At 38.3% G+C, this 22,478-nt stretch overlaps 1 protein-coding gene across 1 annotated transcript; it reads right to left on the minus strand.

Annotated features, from left to right (window-relative positions):
- Nucleotides 1-2,976: 2,976 nt before the first annotated feature.
- Nucleotides 2,977-17,994, minus strand: slc6a3 (solute carrier family 6 member 3). The gene is made up of 17 exons (XM_010757033.3): nt 17,974-17,994; nt 17,533-17,654; nt 16,526-16,689; nt 15,815-16,025; nt 14,600-14,731; nt 11,881-12,097; nt 9,875-10,013; nt 9,479-9,613; nt 8,404-8,507; nt 7,472-7,596; nt 6,763-6,875; nt 6,357-6,485; nt 6,018-6,117; nt 4,614-4,714; nt 3,978-4,145; nt 3,753-3,824; nt 2,977-3,573 (listed from the first exon to the last, which is right to left on the minus strand). Exons 3-17 carry the CDS (start codon nt 16,610-16,612, stop codon nt 3,550-3,552), a joined length of 1,857 nt encoding a protein of 618 aa, XP_010755335.2. The 5' UTR covers nt 16,613-16,689; nt 17,533-17,654; nt 17,974-17,994; the 3' UTR covers nt 2,977-3,549.
- Nucleotides 17,995-22,478: the final 4,484 nt, after the last annotated feature.

The raw sequence follows: 22,478 nt of genomic DNA on the forward strand, positions 1-22,478 counted from the left end.
CTTTTAAACCCTATCCTCACATGGCCAAAATTGCTTTGCAATTGTCCTAGCTTGACAACATTTGAAAAACCGCACAGCTAACATCTATCACAGTGTCAACATATGGAAGAAAGGTGACATTAACAAACACACACATTTAAATTAATGCAGGTCAGCCCTCCATATAATATAAAATGGAAAACCTATGACAGATACTTGACAGTATGAGTGACACCAAAAGGTTTACGGTCACACACCATCAATGGAACCATTCTAAAGTGATTATTTATATTTAAAAATCCTTTCAATGAGAGGAAGACAATTAAAAATGATGTATTTGTTGCGGTAACAGTTCCTTCTTGCCAGTTGCAATCTGGGTACTGCAAGCATATCAAGGAAACTTAGTCACACAGGCACATATGGTGCAGGGATTTTGCGCTTGGTCAGGGATGAAATAGGGTGAAATGACAAAGATGACACATTTTATCTTCAAAGTATATATTTCTGTCTATCCCCTATTTATGGTGCAGTATAAATAACATATAGAAAGTAACTACTAAACAAGAGTTTCAATATCGGACACCCACATGCACAACAGGAGGTTAGTCTGTCCTGCTCTGAATAATATTGATGGGTTCCTTTTGCGAATGGTCAATAGTATAAAGACCTTACAAGAAAAACCTAACTCAAGAATTATGGACCCTTTGATTAGAACAGATGTCAATATATCCAAAACCTTTATAGACAGAAATCATTCTTAAATGTTGTCTGCTGTGGATATTGGGTCCTCTGTCTGTGTGGATTGTCCCTGAGACAGTGTGTTTTGACTTTCTGGTTACTGTAATGAACACTGTTGATTCGGGGTCATGCTGACCAATCTTGAAAAAGCTCACAACAATTAGAGAGACTCTTCACCATGTCAGTATGTCTGCTTGAGTATGTCTTTATGTTTCCCTATTTGTACTTTACTGTTTTGACATTACAGTACATATAGATCTGATTAGAGTCTATATGGCCAGTGTCTCGTTTTACTGAACACAACATTAGGATGGATTGATCTTATACATTTTGAGCAGCACAAGAATTGAACAGGAATCCTGACACGTTTGCTACCAATGAACATTTTGAGACTTTGCCTTTTATCTCTACAACTTCTAAAAGAAACCTACTGAACTGCACATGTAGCATGCATTTTACAAATTTGATTAATTTTTGATTAATAAGTACAGTAAGTACAGTGGTAGAATAAACTAATATGTCTTCTAATTCCACGATATTTGCGGGAAACTTTGTGTCAAATCTAAGATTTGTTTCAATTTGCAAAATAATGTTAGAATGGGTATGAAATGTATTCTCCAGGAGAAAAAACAAAACAAAAAACAAGTGGTAGTTTTGCCAAAATATCAAGGAAGCATGTCCCTGTCTGACCTTCTATAAAACAACTGCAGTGCTACAAGCATGAAATGTGAATCAGAGAATTTCAATTTAGCCATAAAATAAAAGAAATAAAGGAAAAGGCAAAACAAAGAGGGACACTTTTAAATGTAATAATTGAATTAATTAGACTTTATTTGACAGTACAAAACAAAGTCATACAGTCAGAAACACCACAAGGCACAGTACAGCAGCACAGCCATACAATTTGGGACATAATTAACCCTTCAGTGTGTTACATGCACCACAAGGTGAAAACAAGTCATTGCTGACCAGAAAATGATTATTCTGTAGTATTCTGATTAAAAACAGAAGTTCATGAGAAGAAAGTTTCCATGTAATTCTCATGAAGATTATTAAGGCTAATATGTATCAACTTCACAGTAACAAAGCAATAATCCATATATATACACATATATATGGTCTTGTTATTATATTATATAATACAATACAATACGACAAGCTCCTCTACATTACATTTACTTACATAGATATATAACTTTAATTACTTCATTTATATATTTTTTTACGTTATTACTTCATATATTACATTACGCACTATTTGTTTGCAGTTCAATAAAAAGCAGCTTTTTAAACAGTCTTGAAACATGGAATAAGATTCTGTAAACTGTAAAATTAAAGCTTTATGCTTTCTGGAAATGTGTCATAGCTTTCAAATCACCACCTGAAACTTTGGGAAAAGAAAAACATACACAAATAAACAAAAATAAAAACAAGATCATTGGCACTAATTTGTTATATGTGGGCAGAGAGATCGACCTCGTATGATGAAGTTAACAATCAAGTGGTCTATTGATGAAAAGAAAGAAAATCCCTTGGCAAAAAAATCTCATGTGAGAAAGTGATATATGAATTTTTTTGTTCATTTTAGTCTTTGGTTGATTGCATCAGCTGTATAGCTGTTTTTGTCAGTGTGTCAGAGAATTATTTGGAAGTTGACAAGTTTCGAATGAGTGTTTATTCAAAAATTAGGCTGATAGGGCTTTGAGGCAGCTGTATAAAGTCTGATTGTAGGCAGGTCCACTTTTAGCATTTTGATGTAATGAGAGTGTTACAATTGAAAACACTACCTGCCTGCACTACTGGTCAGACTGTGTTTCTTTTGGTCCATGCAACATAACTAAAAACACGTTGAGAGGAAGTGACTTCTATTCTGAGTCATTTGTAACTGATGAGTCCTTTTGGCGTATAAAAAAATAGACCCCGCCTAGTGAGAAAGCACAGGTGATGTTTATTGAGACATAGTTTTAGTTTATTCAAACGCCGTTTTAAAACAGTTGGTGAAGCTCTCTTAGTTCTATCTGAAAATTGTTTTGATGTAAACAAAAGTAGACTTGTCTTGTTGAATGTGTTGTAACAGTCATTAAGAAGAGCATGTAAATAAATACATTTTACAAACAAGACATGAACATGGACTGAGATTTAATAAAAGCTGTGGTATTCATTACATACCTCACTGATTGAAAAAAAAAAAAGTTTAGATTTTTGATTCAGAATAAGAAATTGAAAAAAGAAAATCTACTGATTAAAGATAACTGACTAAGAAAATATAAAAAACAAACAAACAAATAATTTAAAAGAAAATCATATTTGTTAGTTACACAGCAATTTTCCAGATGTTGTCTGGAAAAGTCCTCACCCCATATACATAAAGTACTATTTTTTTTTGTATTGTATATTTTGCCTCAAAGAAATACCATGCCATTTTTTAAATTATGTGTCACTATGCTCTTGTAAAATAAACAAATCCTTTCACCTGCTCACTACTCATTCTTATGTATGCAAGCAAGTCTAAGAACATTTCTCACATTCTAACAAGTGCAAAATAATAAACTAACAGGCTAGAACCTGCATGGTATTCCTTCAAGAAAAGGTTGGCAGCCAGTGCAACACAATGGTGGAAAGGGTCAATGCACAGCTTCACACATCGACTGTTAAATCAAAGAACACAACAATTTCTATAGGTTTTTTTGTCGGCACTTTTAAACTGCCACCACCACCGTATTCGATTCAAATGGCTATTTCTTTCTTCTTCTTCCTAGTTCTTTAGACCTTTGTTGTGTATCCATTCAACCCCATGTCCACACTCTCATTCTCTCACTCTCTATGTATTTTTCAGACCACCAACCAGTGATGCAGCTGTGGAAAAAAAAATAAAATAAAAAAAAGTGAAGTAAAACACGGTATCATTCTACTGTACTAGAAATAATTGATCAGTTAACTGAAATAGGCTAAAAATCAGTAATATCATCAATATGAATATTTGTCTAAAATTGGCAAATTATAGACAAATAAATGATCAGAACGTAGGCACTTACTGTGAACTGACGAACCTCCCCATTGTCTACCAAATGATGCTCTGTCTCTGGGGTGATGGCATAAGCCAGTCTCTGTTTCAAGAGAAAAGGCAAAGAACAAGTGAAATTAAGAATTTCTAAAATAAATATCTAAAACAAAATACTCAATATTTTATTATTATGAAGATGAAAGATTATCATTTATACTGGACATTATACCAAGTGATTTCCAAAGCTCTGACTTACATCGCAAAACTTTCCAGGCAGCGTGCAGAGTTTGTAGATGGCGTAGAGAGGCACCATGGTCATTGAGGAAATGGCCAGACACCATCCTACCATGTTAGCCCATGGAGGAAACGTATAGGAGCCATAGTTTGGAGGGTTAAATGTGGCGAAACTCACCACCACCATAAACTATGGAAGAAAATTAAAGAAAATAGTTTGAAGATCAAATTATGTCAGTGGTCCAATGTAATATTACAGGATTGTCAGCATTAGGATTTCTACTAGCAGTAAAAAAGCTGCAATATTTATGTTGCCAAACCATTAGAATCCACAGTGAGAAATGGTGGGTGTGTTAAATGATAAACCATGTTTTCCTAATATCATTAAATCACACCTTAAAACAAAGGTGGTCTACGTGCCTTGTGAGGATAAGGACTGCTCTCCTAAATGTAACTTTTTTTTATCCAAGAGATAGAGCTGTGGTGGCCTACAGTAACTTAAGGCACTTAAGGAGAAGCTGGAAAACATCTGGACTTGTCTGACTAATGATAACCACTGCACTGATGGATTGTTGGATACAATACATAGTGGAAAGTCAATGCTTCTATCCTATCTTGAACATGTCATGATTAGAAGTAAAAGAAAAAAAATAATCACCAAGAGGAAGCAGGGGCTGACAAACTTCCAGCACAGCCTCCAGTACATTCCTGGTCGCTGGCCAATCATCTCTTCAATGTCATCACTAAATCGGTCCACTCCTGAAACACATGGAAGTACTTGTTGTTAATTCCAATGGTTGAATACAGACTTTAGATAGTGGAGATATTATAAGGTGTGTGCTTGTGTATTTGGTCCCAATCCATAAGTTTAAATCAAAAGTTCATTCAAGAACCTTTATAGGTTGTAAAATCCACAGTTTGACCATTGTCACTAACTAAAGTCTCTTTGCAAACTCTGTATTTCTTTCATAAACCTGGCTGTACATTTCCATGTCATGCTTTGTGCCTGCGAGGCATCTCTAACTGCAGAGAAATATATCCAGACTGACGACGAGATATTCAACACGGCTAAATGTACTTATGTAGTGGACAGCAGAACGAAAGACCACAGTAGCCAGGGGTCAATGGTTCCTGTCAGCAGTTATGAGGATGGGAAAAAAACCCACTGAAGCCTTAGGCTTGATTTATTTGACTTGCCAAGGTCAGGACCCACCGAAGTGGGTTAATAAGTTGACCCCACAGCCTGGGACCTGGTAAGTATTCAGACAAGTATGAGACAAGACTCAATATGGAAGTTCAGGTCAATCATTTTCCCTGACCTTTAGATTGTTTTCAGAATATTTTATGCTAGCTGGTGTTTCAGAAACAGAGGGTGAGTTTTTCACACTCTATGGAAAGTCCGATTTTCTTGTTTTCAGCTGGTGGTGCTGTAGGTAAAATCCCCTGAAGACATAACATTCACTCCAGAAAACTCTCTTATCTCATACAGAGATAAACAACAGTTTATAAAGATTTGGTTTTGTTGGAGGGACTAAACCTAAAAACACATAGCATGTGTGCAATTCTGTAAAATTGAGTGTCAATAGAGTTTGGACATCTGGAGAGAAATTGACTTTGAGTCGTCCCCCCCCCTACTTGCCACCCACAACAATCTACAACCTAGCTATTAGACAGCTGATTCCTGTCCATGACAAACGGGAATTGCCTGTTCCCCAGCTGCAATTTTCTTTATGTGGTGGCTCACCACTGCTGAGTGAACACAGAGGTAACACTGGCAGCAGTCAAAACTCGGGTTATCTAACCTTACCAAGTGCCACAGCTACAGTACATCCTTGTACCTTGACAATACATGCACAGAGACTGAAGAGGCCAAAACTATTAGTGGGTATAGACCCTCCTGTTGCAGTATCCTTACGTCTAATAGAACTATGTTGCATTGAGGCACATCACACTTACACCAACAGATTTCTCATCAGACCCCTAATAAAGCATCAGCTTTGCTGACCATGAAAACATGAATCTTCTGTTTTCCTCTGTCTTTTCTTCTGTTCTTGTTTCTCACCATAAAACCATGCAATGCCGATGGCTTCAATAAGCACTCCAAAGAGAATCGATGTTCCTGCAGCAAAGTGGTCCAGCAGAGTGAACACATACATCCCACCCTGGGGAAACACAATGAATATATAAGAACTGTGTTATTTAAAGTTCTATCATACAGGTTACAGTGAGAATAAAAAAGCACAAAACAACTCCGGTGAGTCAGTTCCGAATAATACTTTGAGTAGTACAGTGTTACAACCAGTATTTCTACACATTAACCATAGTCTAAACATGAATAGTAATTAGACAAACTAACAGAAATAAGCGAAATAGCCAACAGGCTGCCCAATATGAACCTTACATTTGTAACACAGAAGAGGGATATGAGGAAGGTGGCCACAACAATGAATAGGGTGAACAGCTCTCTGTGCTTGTGGAGAAACTTAAACTCATCAATCAGCCCCGTGATCACCGACTCCATCCCACCCATCTACAACAGAAGACACAAGAGTTAGAATATAACACGAGACACTGAGGCTCCAAAACATATAATAATAATAGAACATACAACATACAATAATGTATGCAAAATGAATTGTTTGTTCCACATTTAGCTCGATAAGTGGAAGCAGGAAAATACATTTAAAAAATAAACTAAAACAACCACATACACCAGATATATTGCACACACATCACCTGGTTGACAACAGGTGACAACAAAAAACAGGTGTCTATGTAAGTGTTTGTGTGGGTGGATGCACACTCACAGCACTGTCAATGCCCAGTGTCAACAGCATGATGAAAAAGATAACCGCCCACACTGATGACCCAGGTAATGTTGCAATGGCTTCTGGGTAAATAACAAACACCAAACCAGCACCTGAAGAACAAGAAATTAACAATGAGGAAAGTGGAAAACAACATGAAGACATATTAGCACAAAGAACTGTGAGAATGAAGCATGGTGGAGAAGAGTGTGCATGATTTTAATCGATTTGTAAGCAACCCTGTTCCACTAACCGCAGTGGTGGCATTTGAATCCAGTCATCGGGTTCATGTGGGTTTTATTCATTGATTACATCTTGCTAACTAAAGATAGCTCATCTTAAATGTCGTTAACTCTTGGAATAATTAAAGAATGCACATTATCCTACTTCTACTCAGCATTTTGCGGTGTCATTTAATAGCATCAATCAAGAAATAAATAGCCTGCTGTGGGTTACCCGACAACCACACATATGAATACCTTTCACTGTCTTATTTCACAAACTGCATTAATGACATATGAGGAGAAACTAAAACAGTAAGTTAGGTTCATAAGGAAAAATACAAAGAACAATAACAGATTATATTGGATATGGCCTTTATAAATGTGCTCATGGAAATTTGATATTTTCCTGCTAGTCCTTGTATTGATTGATTGATTGATCTCCAAATTTATGTGAGGACAAGAAGTACAGACAAATAATACCATACCATCTCTGGCAACTTTGTCCAAGGCTACGTTGTGCTTGTGGGACATGTACCCAAGGAAGGAGAAGACGACAAAGCCAGAGAAGAAACTGGTCAAAGAGTTGATGGAGCTGGTGATGATGGCATCTCTGGATCAATAAAATCAAATCAAATAAGATAGAATAAACAGACCAGAATGAGAATATAAAAAATCCATCAGCCATCGCACAGTCAATATCAATGTAACCAACCAGCCAGGCAATTAAAGCATATGTCAGGGGTGGGTCAATGCCTGTTTCCTCATGGCTTTTTCCAGAAAAGAATGGTAGCTTGCTGATGATGCTGATGTATGGGTTGGATATTAGAGACCGTGACAAATTTTCCAGATTAGTCAGGTTGTCAGTGTTTTGACACAGTTATGTGAAATGTAAATTGTTGGTAATCCCACTACTCTCAATTACAAAAATGATAAAGCAGAATAAAAATAACAAATAAATGAGTTGGTCAGAGTTGAACAAGGACAGAACACTGTTGTGTGTCAATGTGCTAAAGGGAAATAAGGTGACACATGCAGTAACATCTACCTACAGAAAATCACAAGTCAGACTTTTGGCATTTGGTTCAAATATATTTCCAGTGATTTAGTGTTATGCTCAAGGAGAAATCCTCAAGGTGGACGGTGTCATGTGTCAATTATCAAAAACATTTAAAAAAGGCAAAAGAGGAGATAAAAGCCTTCTGCAGGATGCTGATAATTTTCAAAGAGTGCGACAGTTTTGATTGGTGTTACGGCTGTCTGTTGCACAGCATGGTGTGAAAGACATAGCGGGTTTCAAGGAGCTTCAAAGGTTATTGTAATTCACCTGCTTATGTTGTGTGTGTGTGTGTGTTGAAGCTACTCCCCATCCCCAGTCTGCCCCTGTGTATCCCCTCCTGCCTCGCCTATGTGTCTTTACCTGTAACAGTTGTTGCTGAATTTGTTGTAGCTGGAAAAGGCAATTAGCACACCAAACCCCACTCCCAGAGAAAAACAGATCTGTGTCGCTGCCTCAATCCAGACCTGGGGAGCGACAGAACAAGCACACTTGTGTGAAGCGGCAAACAAAAGGCACAGGAGAGGAAAAAAGCCATTATTAGGGATAATTGCAGGAAACTCATTCAACGGCAGTAGATGAAAGACGCTAGTGAATACGGGGGGTAATTTTGCAAATTACTGCTCCATGCATCTATCTAATCTAATTCTCCAATTGCTGCCATGCATCTCTCCATCTCTCTCCTTCTTGCTTTCTCTCTCATTCTCCATAACTGAGTCCTAGGTGCTTACTTATTGAGCTCTCATTGCCTGCTATTAAGATATTGTTGTACAATGTGACGGGGGTTTTCACAGACAAGGAAAATATTAAAAATGGTTTGCACAAACGGTTTTCTCACTTTTTTTAGGTCTTGAGGAAACACCTGTAATAATACTTAACATTGAAAACCACAGCATGCAATAAAAGGAAACAGTTATTATCTCTCAGTTCACAGGAATAGTTCCACATTCAGGCTTTCGTGAATTGATCCTATTGATCAAAATGGGAAATGTTTTGTAGTGTGTGTTGTCGTGCGATTGTTACCCGCCACCCAAGCATACATTTTCTACTCTTTTGCGCTCCTTTCCTGTCTACATTTCTGCCTTTGAGTTTAACACAATATCTTCTCGACCCTTATTCCGATCTTTTCCGTTTGTTCTGGGCTCACTGTTGGTGCAATTTGCTTGATATGGGATGCATATTTTCCTTGAGCATGTAATACTGAAACACTTACTGTATAATCAACATTGAATATACCAATATTGTCAATACTGCCTTTGTTCCACCAGTAACACCTTGTTGCCAACAAAGCCTTGAGCAGAAATTGTTATTTCTCCACTTATACTTATAAGTGTCTTTCAGCCAGAGTTTCCTCGCCATGTCTCCCTTTCTTCTTCCTCTTCTGCAACCACACCACTCTCACCTTATTTGTGTCCCCCTCTCTCCCCTTGACACTCACCTTGGCATCACAGAGTCTCAAGAAGTCCACAGAGAGGTAGGCCTTAATACCATCAATGGCTCCAGGCAGAGTGACTCCACGGAGCAGCAGCACAGTCAAGACCACATAGGGCATTGTGGCTGTGATCCACACAACCTGGAAGGAACATCCAAGGTCCACACACAAATAACAAATACAGAATATCCACAGGTTTACACAGAGAAAGAAGGGTACATGTGATCTTAAGCTAATTAGTTGATTTAAACTGGACATGCAGCATTTCCATATAGGCCAATCTATCTTTGGTAATTGTATATCTTTACTGGAGTTATGGCTTACATATTCTTTAGTAGGAGATAAAGTACTTTTGTGTTTTTTTACATTAAGAAACTTGTGTGTCACAGTGTCATTTCCTACCTTGCCAGAGGTCTTGACTCCCTTCCACAGACTGAAGTAGAGCAGAACAATCACTACAGCAAGACAAGAAGTCAACTGCCAGCGTGGGCGGCCCAGATCATCGATACCATTACTGTCCTGGATGTGGAGCACCCCTCGTCTGAAGAAAGAGAATATTCTGGTAAGTACCATGAGCACTCCTGAGTCACCATTTACAGTATATGTAATGTCTTATATTTTGTATATTTTGGTTTGTTGATTGATCGTCTGATTGGTTGAAGTTCACCTTTGATAAAAGACAGTTCATCCAATCACCTGCCATGTATTTTATGAAAATCCCTGCCCCAACATTTTCCAATGATGACTTCCCAGATGCTTCTGGCACAATCTGGCATAGTGAATGCAACAGCTACAAATACTATCCACACTGCTGAGGGCACCCCCATGAAACAAGGTCCATGTTTTTTGGCCACAGAAATGAGGCACACAAGTCTAAAGGTAAAGTAGTATCTATCCAAGCTATTCTTTTTTTCCAAGTGTAATTGCAGGCAAGTAAACAGAACCTCTTGGACTTGAATCAAGACATGTTCTACTTGCCAGGCTGGGGAAATGTAGAATTCACTGATACAGAGACCAAGCCAAAGACATTTTTGATGCAACTACAACCCATGGTCATGCAGAGATGTACTTTGAGCTAACCTTACCAATAGTGCTTCTAGGTTACCCTGAATGAACTGATTCTGGAGTCTTAATGGGTGCATTGAGGATCAATGTGTCTGGTTCTAGCAAATGACTGCACTCTGTATGTTGCAGCTTACGTGGATGTCATCGTTTTTCATGACATCAGTCGAGCTACACACCTGGATCTTGATCATGCATAAAATTAGCTTGACTATCATCACCTGGCGTTGTTCTACCTTTAAGTTTATCACTGACAAGAGATATGTAAGATGCCAGGAAATCTGACCACTTAAAAGCTACAAGTGTTGGTACATATCTGTCTTAAATAAATTATTATCTAATTGTCTCCAAGAACATTGCCACCTGGCAACTCTGAAAAACTGCATTGACAGTGAAAAATAACAGATTTGAAAGTGTACTTTATAATTGCATTCTGTAAAGTTGAATTACATGTGTCACCTGAAAGACTATAATATCACTGAACATTGCTGATGCCTTGATTCAGATCATTTCAGACAGCCCAACAGATGAGACAGAAAGAGATCAGACGATGTTCAGCTGATGTAGTCAAATTGTCTGCAGGTGGTTCTGTGTAAATAGCATACTGCCATTTCAACTAGCATGGATGAAATGCCTCAACTGTCACAACAGAACAACCCCTCACTTGCTGGAATAGAAAACACCTGGTCAGCTTCACAGGGACAGGAGCTATGGAGCCAGGCTGCGGATCCATTTTGACAGAAAACATACTGTGCATTCACTTTCGAATATTTGATCATTCCTTTAGTTATTCATATTTAGATATTTTAAGACATTACTTAATATGGTAAAGGGACTGATATTAATTACAGAAACCTTAGTTATTCTGCATTGAGCCGACTGACTGTATTGCATTGAACTTTTTTTCTTGAGCACTTCCTGCAGTGGGTTATAAAGTATGTTTGCCTTTAACTGCAGTGATTTTAAAGTGTCCATATTTGCCATAAAAAAGACTGAGTAGTGTTTAACTTGATTTTAGAATAGAATATTGTGTTATAAAGGAAACTGACCGCTAGAAGATATATACAGTCCATATCCTTATAATTACTACAATTAAAACAATTCACAGGCAGTCATACTTCTAGCTATATAGAACCATCCTGACAGGGTTTCTTAACCTTTCCTTTTTAATCACCCTACTTTCACATAACACCCTACAATTAGCTGCTTTATTTGTTGTCTTGGTGTCTAGCTTGGTGAAGCTCTAAACCAAATATCAATCCATGTAATTATATATTTCAAAATAAAACCAACTTTATCCAAGAAATAATAAATAAATGTTAGAGCCTTAGCTCAGGCCAACTTACTCAAAGTACTCCTGAGCAGGTGTGGCCTTGTAAATGTCACTGACTGAGCTGTTGTCAGCCCAGTCAGAGCAGTTAGGACTGTTCCAAGTGTTGTTGCAGTAGACCCAAGGTAGCTGACCAGTGAACGAGGAGAAGAGGTAGAACAGCGCCCAGGAGATGATGACATTATAGTAGAAACCAACATAGAGGGAAATGAGGATCACTGTGAAGCCTACACCTGTTAAGGGAATGCAGAAATTAATAAACAATATTTATTGGCATTAAAGACGGAGATGAAAAACGGGAAAGCTGGCTATACCAAATTAGCACCTGAGATATTAGAAGATATACTTTATTAACCCCTCAATGGGGAAATTCTTTTTTCACTCTATTTTTTTTTTTTTTTTACATGCATTTTAAGCACACATGCAGTATAACGGCATAGACATGCAAATGTAGAGAGAGATAGTGGAGTGATGGGCAGCCAGCCAGACCAGTGCCCAGCGAGCAGTTGGGGGGGGGTGCCTTGCTCAAGGGCACCTCGGCAGTGCCCAGCTACCAGTCCACCTTCCATATTTTTGGTCCATTTGGGACTTGAACCGGCCACCCTCCGGTTCCCAAGCCAAGTCCCTATGGACTGAGCTACTGCCGCCATGTGTCTGAGCTACTGCCTGCCTTGAAAAGGGGTGTCACACGCCAATCAGTGCTACATTGTGTACATTAAGTTACAGAGTCCTGCTTTTGAGGACTGACATCCAAAGATGTCCAGTGGTGAAAGTAATTGTGCTCACTCAAGTACTGTACTTCTTTACAGTGTTGAGGTACTTGAGTAAATTTTGCTCATTTATACTTCTACTCCATTTCAGACTTTTTCGCTTTAATTTTGTGAGTGGCGGTATACAGGTGACTCAAAGGGGCCATAATTCTTTAGAATAACTGCCTTCATTTTTGCTTTTTCAAAGACATATAGCTGATAATATTTCTTCCATCTCTGAAGATGTCCAGGTGGGGGAATGCACACAAAAATACACAAAAAAGCAGAAAAATGTGTGAATGTTAGATGATCAGGAAATCATTTATTTATTGTCTCACTCAATGAACTAGAACTTTTACCTCTCTTGGATGATGACCACAAACTCACCTTTTCACACTTTCAAGCATACTGTGGGCCGTTATCATGCACCATGCAGTTAAACCAAATGACACTCAAACCCTCCACATTGGTAGCGCTAGTGATTTTATTTGTCTTTAAATTGCGAGAATGTTGAAAGTTAATCAAGTTGTGCTTTTTAGATATTTGGTTACTTAGAAATACTTTAATAATAACTGCTTTACTGAACAGCGATTACATTCTGACAGATTCCTACATCAGTAAGCAAAATCTCACTCAGCATGAGTACAGTAACCTGTACGATACTTGCCTGTGCTCTCACCAAAGCACCAGAACTTCTACATATCATCTCTTCATGCCTTAATTATCAACACATCTACCCTTTCTATACATCTGAAACCATGTCCACTCCTTTAAGGCTGAATTTAATTGGTAACCTTTGCTAAGAGGCATGACCGCAACTGTGCCTTATTGATTTCTTTGTAACGTGGTGTGATATTTGTCCATGGAGCGATGCCTCCGTTTAACGCCACATGCGGCCACGTTATCTTTCCATCGCTCTCCGTCCCACTTTTCTCAGGCCTTTTTCTTCAAATGCATTGATCCTGAGAGGAAACCAGCTTGTTGATCAGAATAATTACTGTCAATATGGGCATGTGTATGTGTGTATTTGAATAATTACTGTTATCCCCCCGCTGAGAGACAGAGAGAGAGTGAAGCGTGTGATTAGAACGTCAACCTACTCAGTGTGGTATCTGACAGACGGCGCATGTTCACACAAGAAGCACACACTCAGAGACACACACATACACGAAGGGAAAACGCACACACTGTGGGCCACCTTCAGACCAGCAAGGACATGATGAAACAAAAGACAGCAGCACAGCGTCACACTGTGAAGCAACAGATGGTCTGCTGGTAATAATGGTATTTGAGGTTGCATTTCGTTTGAAACTTTTCATAGTGAGGTGTTAAATATGGATTTAAGTCAAACTTTTTTGTTAAATAATCATTACAAACAAACTGACGTGTGAAGACAAGGATGGATAAATACACACAAGTCACAGCTTGTAAACTGCATAAAAAGTTGAACCAAGCAAAGTGTATTATTATATTTTCAGCCAATGACTTTGCTAAGAAACACGAATCGGCCTTCATGTTTGTGTCTCCATTAGTGCACGTTTGGATGGCATTCTCCTAAACTGCGCTGTGCTTATTGATGTGTTGAAAAGTACCCCTACAGAGTTTTGACAGAAGGATTTGGACAATCAGGACAAGAGTCTAAAAGCCCAATTTTCATTTGCTTTCCATCTGAGTGCCAACAGAACCTGACGTTCTGGGGAGGATAAACAATGCCTGTCGCTTCTCAACGCAGAGACAAGCAGACAAAAGAGACTGACATGTGGACAGACAGGCATGTGGGCAGACAGAGAGACATGTAAATATTAGAGCTAGTATGTTATCAGACAGACAGGCACGTAGGCAGATGGACATACCACGACAGACAGATTTAATATACACGTGCAAGAATTCTCCTGTGAACATGCAAGTGTCAGGAAAGGGTCATTTGGATGTGTACATGTCTATCTGCATATCTGAATATATGTCCTGTGATGCATCACTTCCTACCTTTAAATATGGGACAGATCTTCCAGACCCCGGCTGCGCCTTCTCTATTATACTGTCCTAAAGCCAGCTCCATGTAGAACAGAGGCATACCTGCTATCACCATGAAGAACAGGTATGGCACCAGGAACGCACCTGTACACATGGAGACACATCATATCAAGATGAAATGATTCTAAAATGCTATACACATACATTTCAGAAAAAAAAAAAAAGTTTCCCATATAAATTATTAAGTTATCATTTTGTAACAGAATAACATTAGGCTGATATTTGTTAATTGAATATGTAATTTTAAGCAATTCTACGCCAAAAATATTACAATATATTTTTAAGCATGACTATGCAAACCTAACCTACAACAACTGACTCAGCTGATGCCTCATCCAAATAAAATGTTTTCACTGGTTCCAATCTCTTAACTCTGTTTTAAAAAACAGCATCTTTGAAACTGGCCAGGTCGTTGCAAGGCTGACGGAGATATAATCTACCACAAATGATTGGATTATATGATCTGATGATGATTACGTCTCAAAAATAGTTATAGCATCAACCATACAGTCTGTGGTTTGCATCTGGTCAGGAACCATTGTTGCATGTCATACCTGATCTGTCTCTCTCCCCTAATTTTGTGTCATCTCTGTCAGCTAAGAATTAAAATGTCCCAAAATATTATTTCATATATATTGGTTAATTGCCTCAAATAAAACTCAGTTATGACAACATGCAGGATTTGGGGACATATAGTCAGCCCTGCCTATGGCTACGGTGTCATTTACAGCTCTTAAACATAATGAGAGCTCTATGTTAAACAGCCATAATTAGTGACAGTGATTGTTAGAGCTAATCTATTCGGAGCAGCTGTGGTGGTTTTTCCCCTATTTTGATCTCTGTAAAGGGTTGAAACAAAATCTCAAACAACAACCAGCGAGCACAAGGAAAAACACACACACACACACCTGCAAACACGTGTCAATACTCTGTGCATGCACTTGCATTTCACTTTATTCTCTCCTTTTTCTATGTTTTACTTTTTTCTTTTTCTTTTTCCACAAACCGTCATCCATCAATCCTTCAGTTCCTCCTCACAGGAAAGGGAGATGATCTTATTCTGTCACATGAAATACAACCTAACTGCTGCCTTCACTCCTTTGCTCCCCATTCTATCCACCCTCTGTTAGAGGAGCCACCCTCCCTCACTCCTTTAATCCACCTCACCTCCTCCATTCTTATAGCAGAGGTAGGGGAATCTCCAAACATTGGCGAGGTCCACGGCGAATCCAATCACAGACAGGAGGAAGTCAATTTTCTTCCCCCAGGTCTCTCTCTCCTCCTCTCCACTGACATTGGTCTCAGTAGGAGCTGGAGCCACTAAGGTGGTTGAGGTGAACTGAACACCATTCTGCTCCTTCACCAGGATCAGCTCCACCTAAAGAGTTAGTGGTCAAAGTGAATAATCAGTTGGATGCAGTAGGTGCTTAAAACATACTAGTCTACACCTTGATTGTATATTAATTTCCTAAAGTTTACCCATAACGTTTTGTCATTTTCTTTGTACAATCTGCACATAAATCAAGTCATGTTTAGTCACCAAAGTCTCACCCTCATGTTATTTTTCTCTCACTTCCCACACACGACAGACAGTTACAATCACCTTCATTTCATCAATGCTTTATGCACCAGTCGAGGATTTGTATATCGTCTTCTGAGTAAATAAGTAAATTGTCAATAATAAAACCAAATCCATTTTAGCTTAAAGAACATTTGGTTCTTTGTTCCCCTCCCAGCACTACATAAATTTAGGCAGGCCACATCAGAGAGAAATGCCCTTAATTAAGACACGTGCACCATGCAGCGATCCAGTCTTTTCTTAATAAGCCTGGATGACATGCCATTTATCTACTACAACTGTGTCAAATCTGCACTGACCTCCTTGGGACCCATGGTGTTGGAGGTGGGTTTTTCTGGGGCTACAACTGAGGACATCAGGCCGACAGGGACTCTCTCCGTTAGCATGGAGGGGTGCAGAGGTTTCTGGAGCGAAATGCCGGCAGTTGTGGAAAAGGAATGGAGATAGGTGCAGTTGCAAGTGTCTTGAAAACAGAGTGGGAAAAAAAAAACAAAAGATAGAACTTTATCATTCCCAGTCTGGGAAACTGGATTATCATTGCAAATGTAACAACAGTGGGAGAAAAAAAAAATACAGTATGAACGAAGCATTTTGTACAATAAAAGACAGAAAAATACATTCAAAGTATAGATTGTTATGGTAATTCATTCGTTCAAGCTTTAGAGTTGTTACATTAAAAACAGATGAGTAAAGGAGAGTGGAGAGAAGCAACAGAGTGATGAGATTTAGGCTGTAGGTAAGAAGAGGGCGTGGGGCCATCACACCGTGCTCATTTCATTTCACACTTTACGCCATTTTGCTCACAGACTTGGCCCGGTGTCTACTAACCCTGTCGCACCACAATATGTTGCCCAGCAGATTTAGGTCATTTTTTCCTTAAGAACTTTTCACTGTAATGATCTTTATTAGAAAAAAAAAAAAAGTAGCATTACATCATTAAGCCACATTTATGTCTTAATTATAAGAGTGAACATATTTTAGATTTCTACAAGAGGAAATGTTTTTTTATAGATAGAATAGATTTGTTGATTTTACTTTTTGTGGTGCGTGGTCTAAACCTTTCAAAATGAATATCCATCTGCTCTTGTAAGGATCGTGTGAACATTTTCAACATTAAACCATTGTAACAACCCAATCTCTCAAGCTGTAAAGCCATTAACACATCATTTAAACGTCACTAAATTCCTAAAAAAAACACCTTACAAAAAAGCACCTTAGTTTACAGCCGATGTACAACAATTCACAATTAACATATGCAACATGTTACAAAACAACAAACACTTTTTAGGAAATAAAACACTTTTACCTTTTGCTCCTCCAGTTGTCAGTTTTGACAAATTTAATTCCAGTTGGGCTGATATTCTTCGCTGCTCTGCAAACTGATGTTGACCATATTTAGGCAGACCGTCCTTGATAAGTTAGACTCAGCTTAAATCGAAAATGTTTTAAGGAAACAGAAAGAATAAAAGAGTGACAGTATGACAGGGGATGAGGATAAATGCTAAAGATGACAGAAACTGGCAATCTAGGAGTTGTAGAAAGCCCTCCCACCCTCTTTGGCTCCAGTGACAAACACACAGAGCCCAGAGCACCCTGTGGTCTGGTATGGAGATCCGTCTGCGATACCACTCTTGTATGAGAAACAATCAACAACACCCCCCAATCGCCATCACTCTCCTCCCTCCCTCCTCACCCGAGCTTTATCTGTTCCTCCTCCTCTCTCTTCCATCATTGCACATTTTCTTACCTGATTTAAGCCTTTTTCTAGATGATGAACGTAAATCTGTGGGACAAGCACAAACATAAACATAATAAAATATTTCAGCACACATAGACTGATTTTCTTCCTTGAAAAGTCTTTCTGTCAATCAACCTTAGCATCACTATATGTAATAGTGATATTGCACTGGATTTTCCTACTCATAACAATAATATATCATTCGAAGGTTTTCACAAACTGATATGTTATGATAATATGAAAAATGCATTAGCAGTTGTCTTATATTACAGTCTGTTCTTAACAGACTACTGTTATAGTCTTAAAATTGTAAAATCACATCCAAAAACTACATTTTATAAATTTGATCAATTAAGTTTTGTTTAAAAGCAGATTAGCAGGATGGCAATAGCACTTGTTTCTGTATTCAGAAACATTTTTTTTNNNNAATATATATATAAAAAGATATTCTATTCAAGCTTAACTCTGTATCCATTCTGCAGTTAATCCTGTGGGTGGTACAATGACATGACAGATAAGGCTAAAATCTTCTTGTTATTATGTTTAAGTGACTCAACTAATGTGTATAACTTTAACTCATAGTCAGTAATTTAAAGCCCCTTAAAACTTGATTTTGGATATGACACTTTCTCAATTAGTAAAAAAATAACAATAATAAAAAATTTAAAAAAAGTGAAGTTAGTGATATCAACTTTTTTCCAACTCAGACCTGCTCACCTTAAACACTTGCAAAGAGAACAGACCAAAAGCAAAAATGCAATCAAACTAAACATTTGGGTTCATGGAGGACCCCATTCCTCATAATAAGACACTGATTGAGAAAATATATTTAAGGGGTACTTCACTTCACAGGGTGCAGTACTCTGTGAAACATTAAAATCCCTCCCTGCCACTCTCCATAAAACACATTGCCCTTTTTTCTTGTCTTCACTTCTTGCTCCACCCCTCAATAGAACCAAATGACCCCACACAGGACACCATTGACAGGGTTTGGTACCCTGTCAATAAGCAGAAATCTCATTACCTGTAATGTCTGACAGGCATAAACACAATCAGCTCTCACACCCAGACCTCTCCCATTTCAAACTCAACCAAAACAGAAGCACGGCATCAAATAACACAATCAGCCCGTTCCCCACGGACAGATTTATTACCCTCATGTCCAGAATGACAGCCTGTTGTTTGCAAGCCAATCACAATGATCAATCGGCCACTAATCCCTAACACCAACACTGCCGCCACCACACACTTTTAAAGTGCAATCATCCATCAAACCTCAGGCCTCATATCAGAGATTGCTGGGTCGATGTAAGCCGTTGCTGGATGTATGAGGTTTCCGATGGAGTTCGGACAACGATGAGGTGAACATAATCGAGTGTCTTGTTTTCATAAATGCAACAGCTGAGACCCAGAAGGAGGAAAAGTGAAGAGGAGGTGGTGGAGGTGGAAAGTACAGGAGATGGGTGAGGCAGGGTAGGAAGAGGGAGAGGACTGAAGAATAGTGTAAAGGGAAATGAAGTGCAAAAATGTGATGAAAAATGTATATTGTACAAATTATAGAGTGTTGGACCTTTAAGAATCATTGGTTGTGCTCTGTTAAAGCTGTCAGAAATGGACCTTAAAAGGCAGAACATTTAAAACCACAATCTTTCCTTCCACCTGTCTCGGTTTGTCTGAGCACTGTCTGCTTACTCCTGCAGGAAGGAGGAAAAAAAAAATGTCATGACCATAACCACTAATTCCAGGCAATTAAAACGTTTCCCCCCAAACACAGAATACCATTTCACCTGCTGAGCAGCAGTGGGATTACTGATGAAGTCTCCTTTAGTAATAAATGCTGCATTCTGTGAGAGAGAATGGTTTTTGATGAAAAGAAAATATTTCATAAGGGACGGCTTACTTTAAACATTACATTGTCTGCAGAGGAGTTGATTTCAATTGACTGAGTATATGCATGCAGCAGTGCTTTGCGCACTATATCATTTAAAAGTTTTTAGATGACTGATCTGTGATAATCACTATAATCATACATACTTTGTTTTGTATTTCAAATCATCATAGTTATTCCATATTAACTAAGATATCATGTACGTATCATTTCTTAGTATATTTCTCTTGGTTCTGTGTGTCAACACAGACATATGCTCAATCCCCCTCCCTTTATTTGCATAGCAATGGTTGCCAAGTAGATCAGATATGCAGGGACTTCTCCGTGTGATTTCTGTCCATAGAAGGTTTTTATACCTATGCTGTCTAATAGCAGAGGGCATGTCAATTTACATAATAACAAATGCATAGATAATATGCACAATCCGTGTCACGGTCAGTCTACGAGAGTCCAGTCACGTCCGACACAGACATACACATTATCATGTGCACTCACACATCTGCCCTACAGAAACTGTCTCTGTACATGGTGTTCCATGCAACGTTTGTCTTGCTTGTCCTAATTTGTGCCAATGATGACACTTAAGAAAAAGTTACAGGATCAAAATTACCACAGTTCACCCCAAGACATGGGCATGTTTATGTGCATTCACTCATAGCAGTAGAGAAGTCAGGTCATGGCCAAAGATGTCTAAAGGTATTGGAAAGTGAAAACTGTGACCTGCTGGTGATACTACAGTAAAAGACAGGGGATCACCAATGTCATTAGGGTTCATCCACTGGGTACCATGAATGTTTGCACTAAATTGCATAACAAACTGCCTGATAGTTGTTGAAATGTTTCATTCTGGACCAAAGTAAACCATACCAAAAAGTCTGCCAATTAGTCAAACATGTAATGAAAGAAATTGCTAGTAGAAATCCTTCAATTACAATTATTAAAAACAAATCTACCCAATGGCCTTCTACAGGCCAGTGATGGAAGTATTATCTGTATCAACATGCAATCAACAAAAGCAAAGACGGGCCTAGTAAAAGACAGTTGGCCTTTTAAGATCTTTATCATATATCGCAGACATTTTATTTAAAAGATATTGAGCGTCATGTCCACCAGGACTGACGATATTACATATTAAGACCAACAAAACACTGCTATTCGAAGAATGTATGAAGAACATTCATACAATATACCTGATGCAGTGGCACTGCATAGCCCCCATGTTACCTCCAGAGGGAGACATTGACACAGGTGAGGAAGGGAACCTGGTTACTGTAAACATGAGGATGGCAGGTATTTGTAACTGCTAAAACTGAGATCATCACTCTTTCCTCAAGAGCTTCAGCTGCATGAGGGGAAGGCTTTACGGGATTTTTCAAGAAGTAAGATTACTGCTGCATTTGTGATTATGTGTGATATGTAGTCCTTTGGCCATTTATGTCAGTCAAGACAAATTTCAACAAAGTTAAACACTTCTTTATGTCTTATGTCTTCCACTAACATTACACCATACTATACATACATACATACCTCATGCAATACACTTACACACAACCCATTCTAGCTCTCTACCAAACACACACACACACACACACAGTATAATTTACTATTGCAACAGTGACACAACAGTGTGTTAACGTTCTTTTTTTTTTTTAATTCAATCCAAGAGTCACATTAACAAGTTATATCATAGCAGTCCTGAACAGACAAATTCAAGGTAGCTTGCAGTAATGACTCTTAATCATCAAAATGCATTAATAAAATAAAACCTGTTGAGTATAGAAAAAGACAGGAAGTAAAGCTACAGAAAAGACAAAGTTTAGTTTCTTGGTCCACACACAGTAAGCCATCAGAAAGACACTATCGCTCTGTCAGAGTACACAAGTCTTTCGTCTTAGGCTCACTACTGGACAAACTGTTGGTAAGCAGGCAGCAGTAGCATAAATACACAAGTTCATCTCTTGCAGGTTTACATTTTCTCAGATGGACAGAAAGTTAAAAAATAAAAAAATGAAATAAAAGGGAAGTGAAACAAATGTGAAAATGAAATGGACCCAGTATTTTCATACAGTCCCAATATGGACAATTGTTCTGAATGCAAACATTGACTACATGTATGAATGACTTGCTGATGAACATCATCCTTTAAATGTTCAAATGGGAATTTCTGTTCAAAATAAATAAAACAAAACTACTACTGTGGCTCAATGCATCTCGTCCTGGGTCAGATCTCAAATATCAGTTCTGTGTTTCAGGTCACAATCAGATTCCTCATCTATGTACAAAAACAGTATGGTTTCCCTCATACACACAGAGTGAATTATATAGTTAACCACCTGTTGTAAAAGCACATCACTTAGGAGTACATTTAATACTTATCCATTCCACGGTGCAAACGGTTTTAGTCATTCAAATCTGTATGTTGCTGCCAAGTCCTACAACGTTTAGTCATTTCAAGCTACAAAATTTCCACAATCCTGAGACAAAGCAGAAATGTAGGTCTAAAAAGTGGGTTCAAACTAATCAAACTCTTTCTTACAGTACGAAAACAAATGTAGGGCAAGGGACAGCTTCCTTTAATGTGAGATCCCTAATTTCCTCTGTGCTCCCATTATTGCAGCAAATATAT

Source organism: Larimichthys crocea, chromosome XIII, assembly GCF_000972845.2.
Source record: "Larimichthys crocea isolate SSNF chromosome XIII, L_crocea_2.0, whole genome shotgun sequence".
Lineage (NCBI taxonomy): Eukaryota > Metazoa > Chordata > Actinopteri > Sciaenidae > Larimichthys > Larimichthys crocea.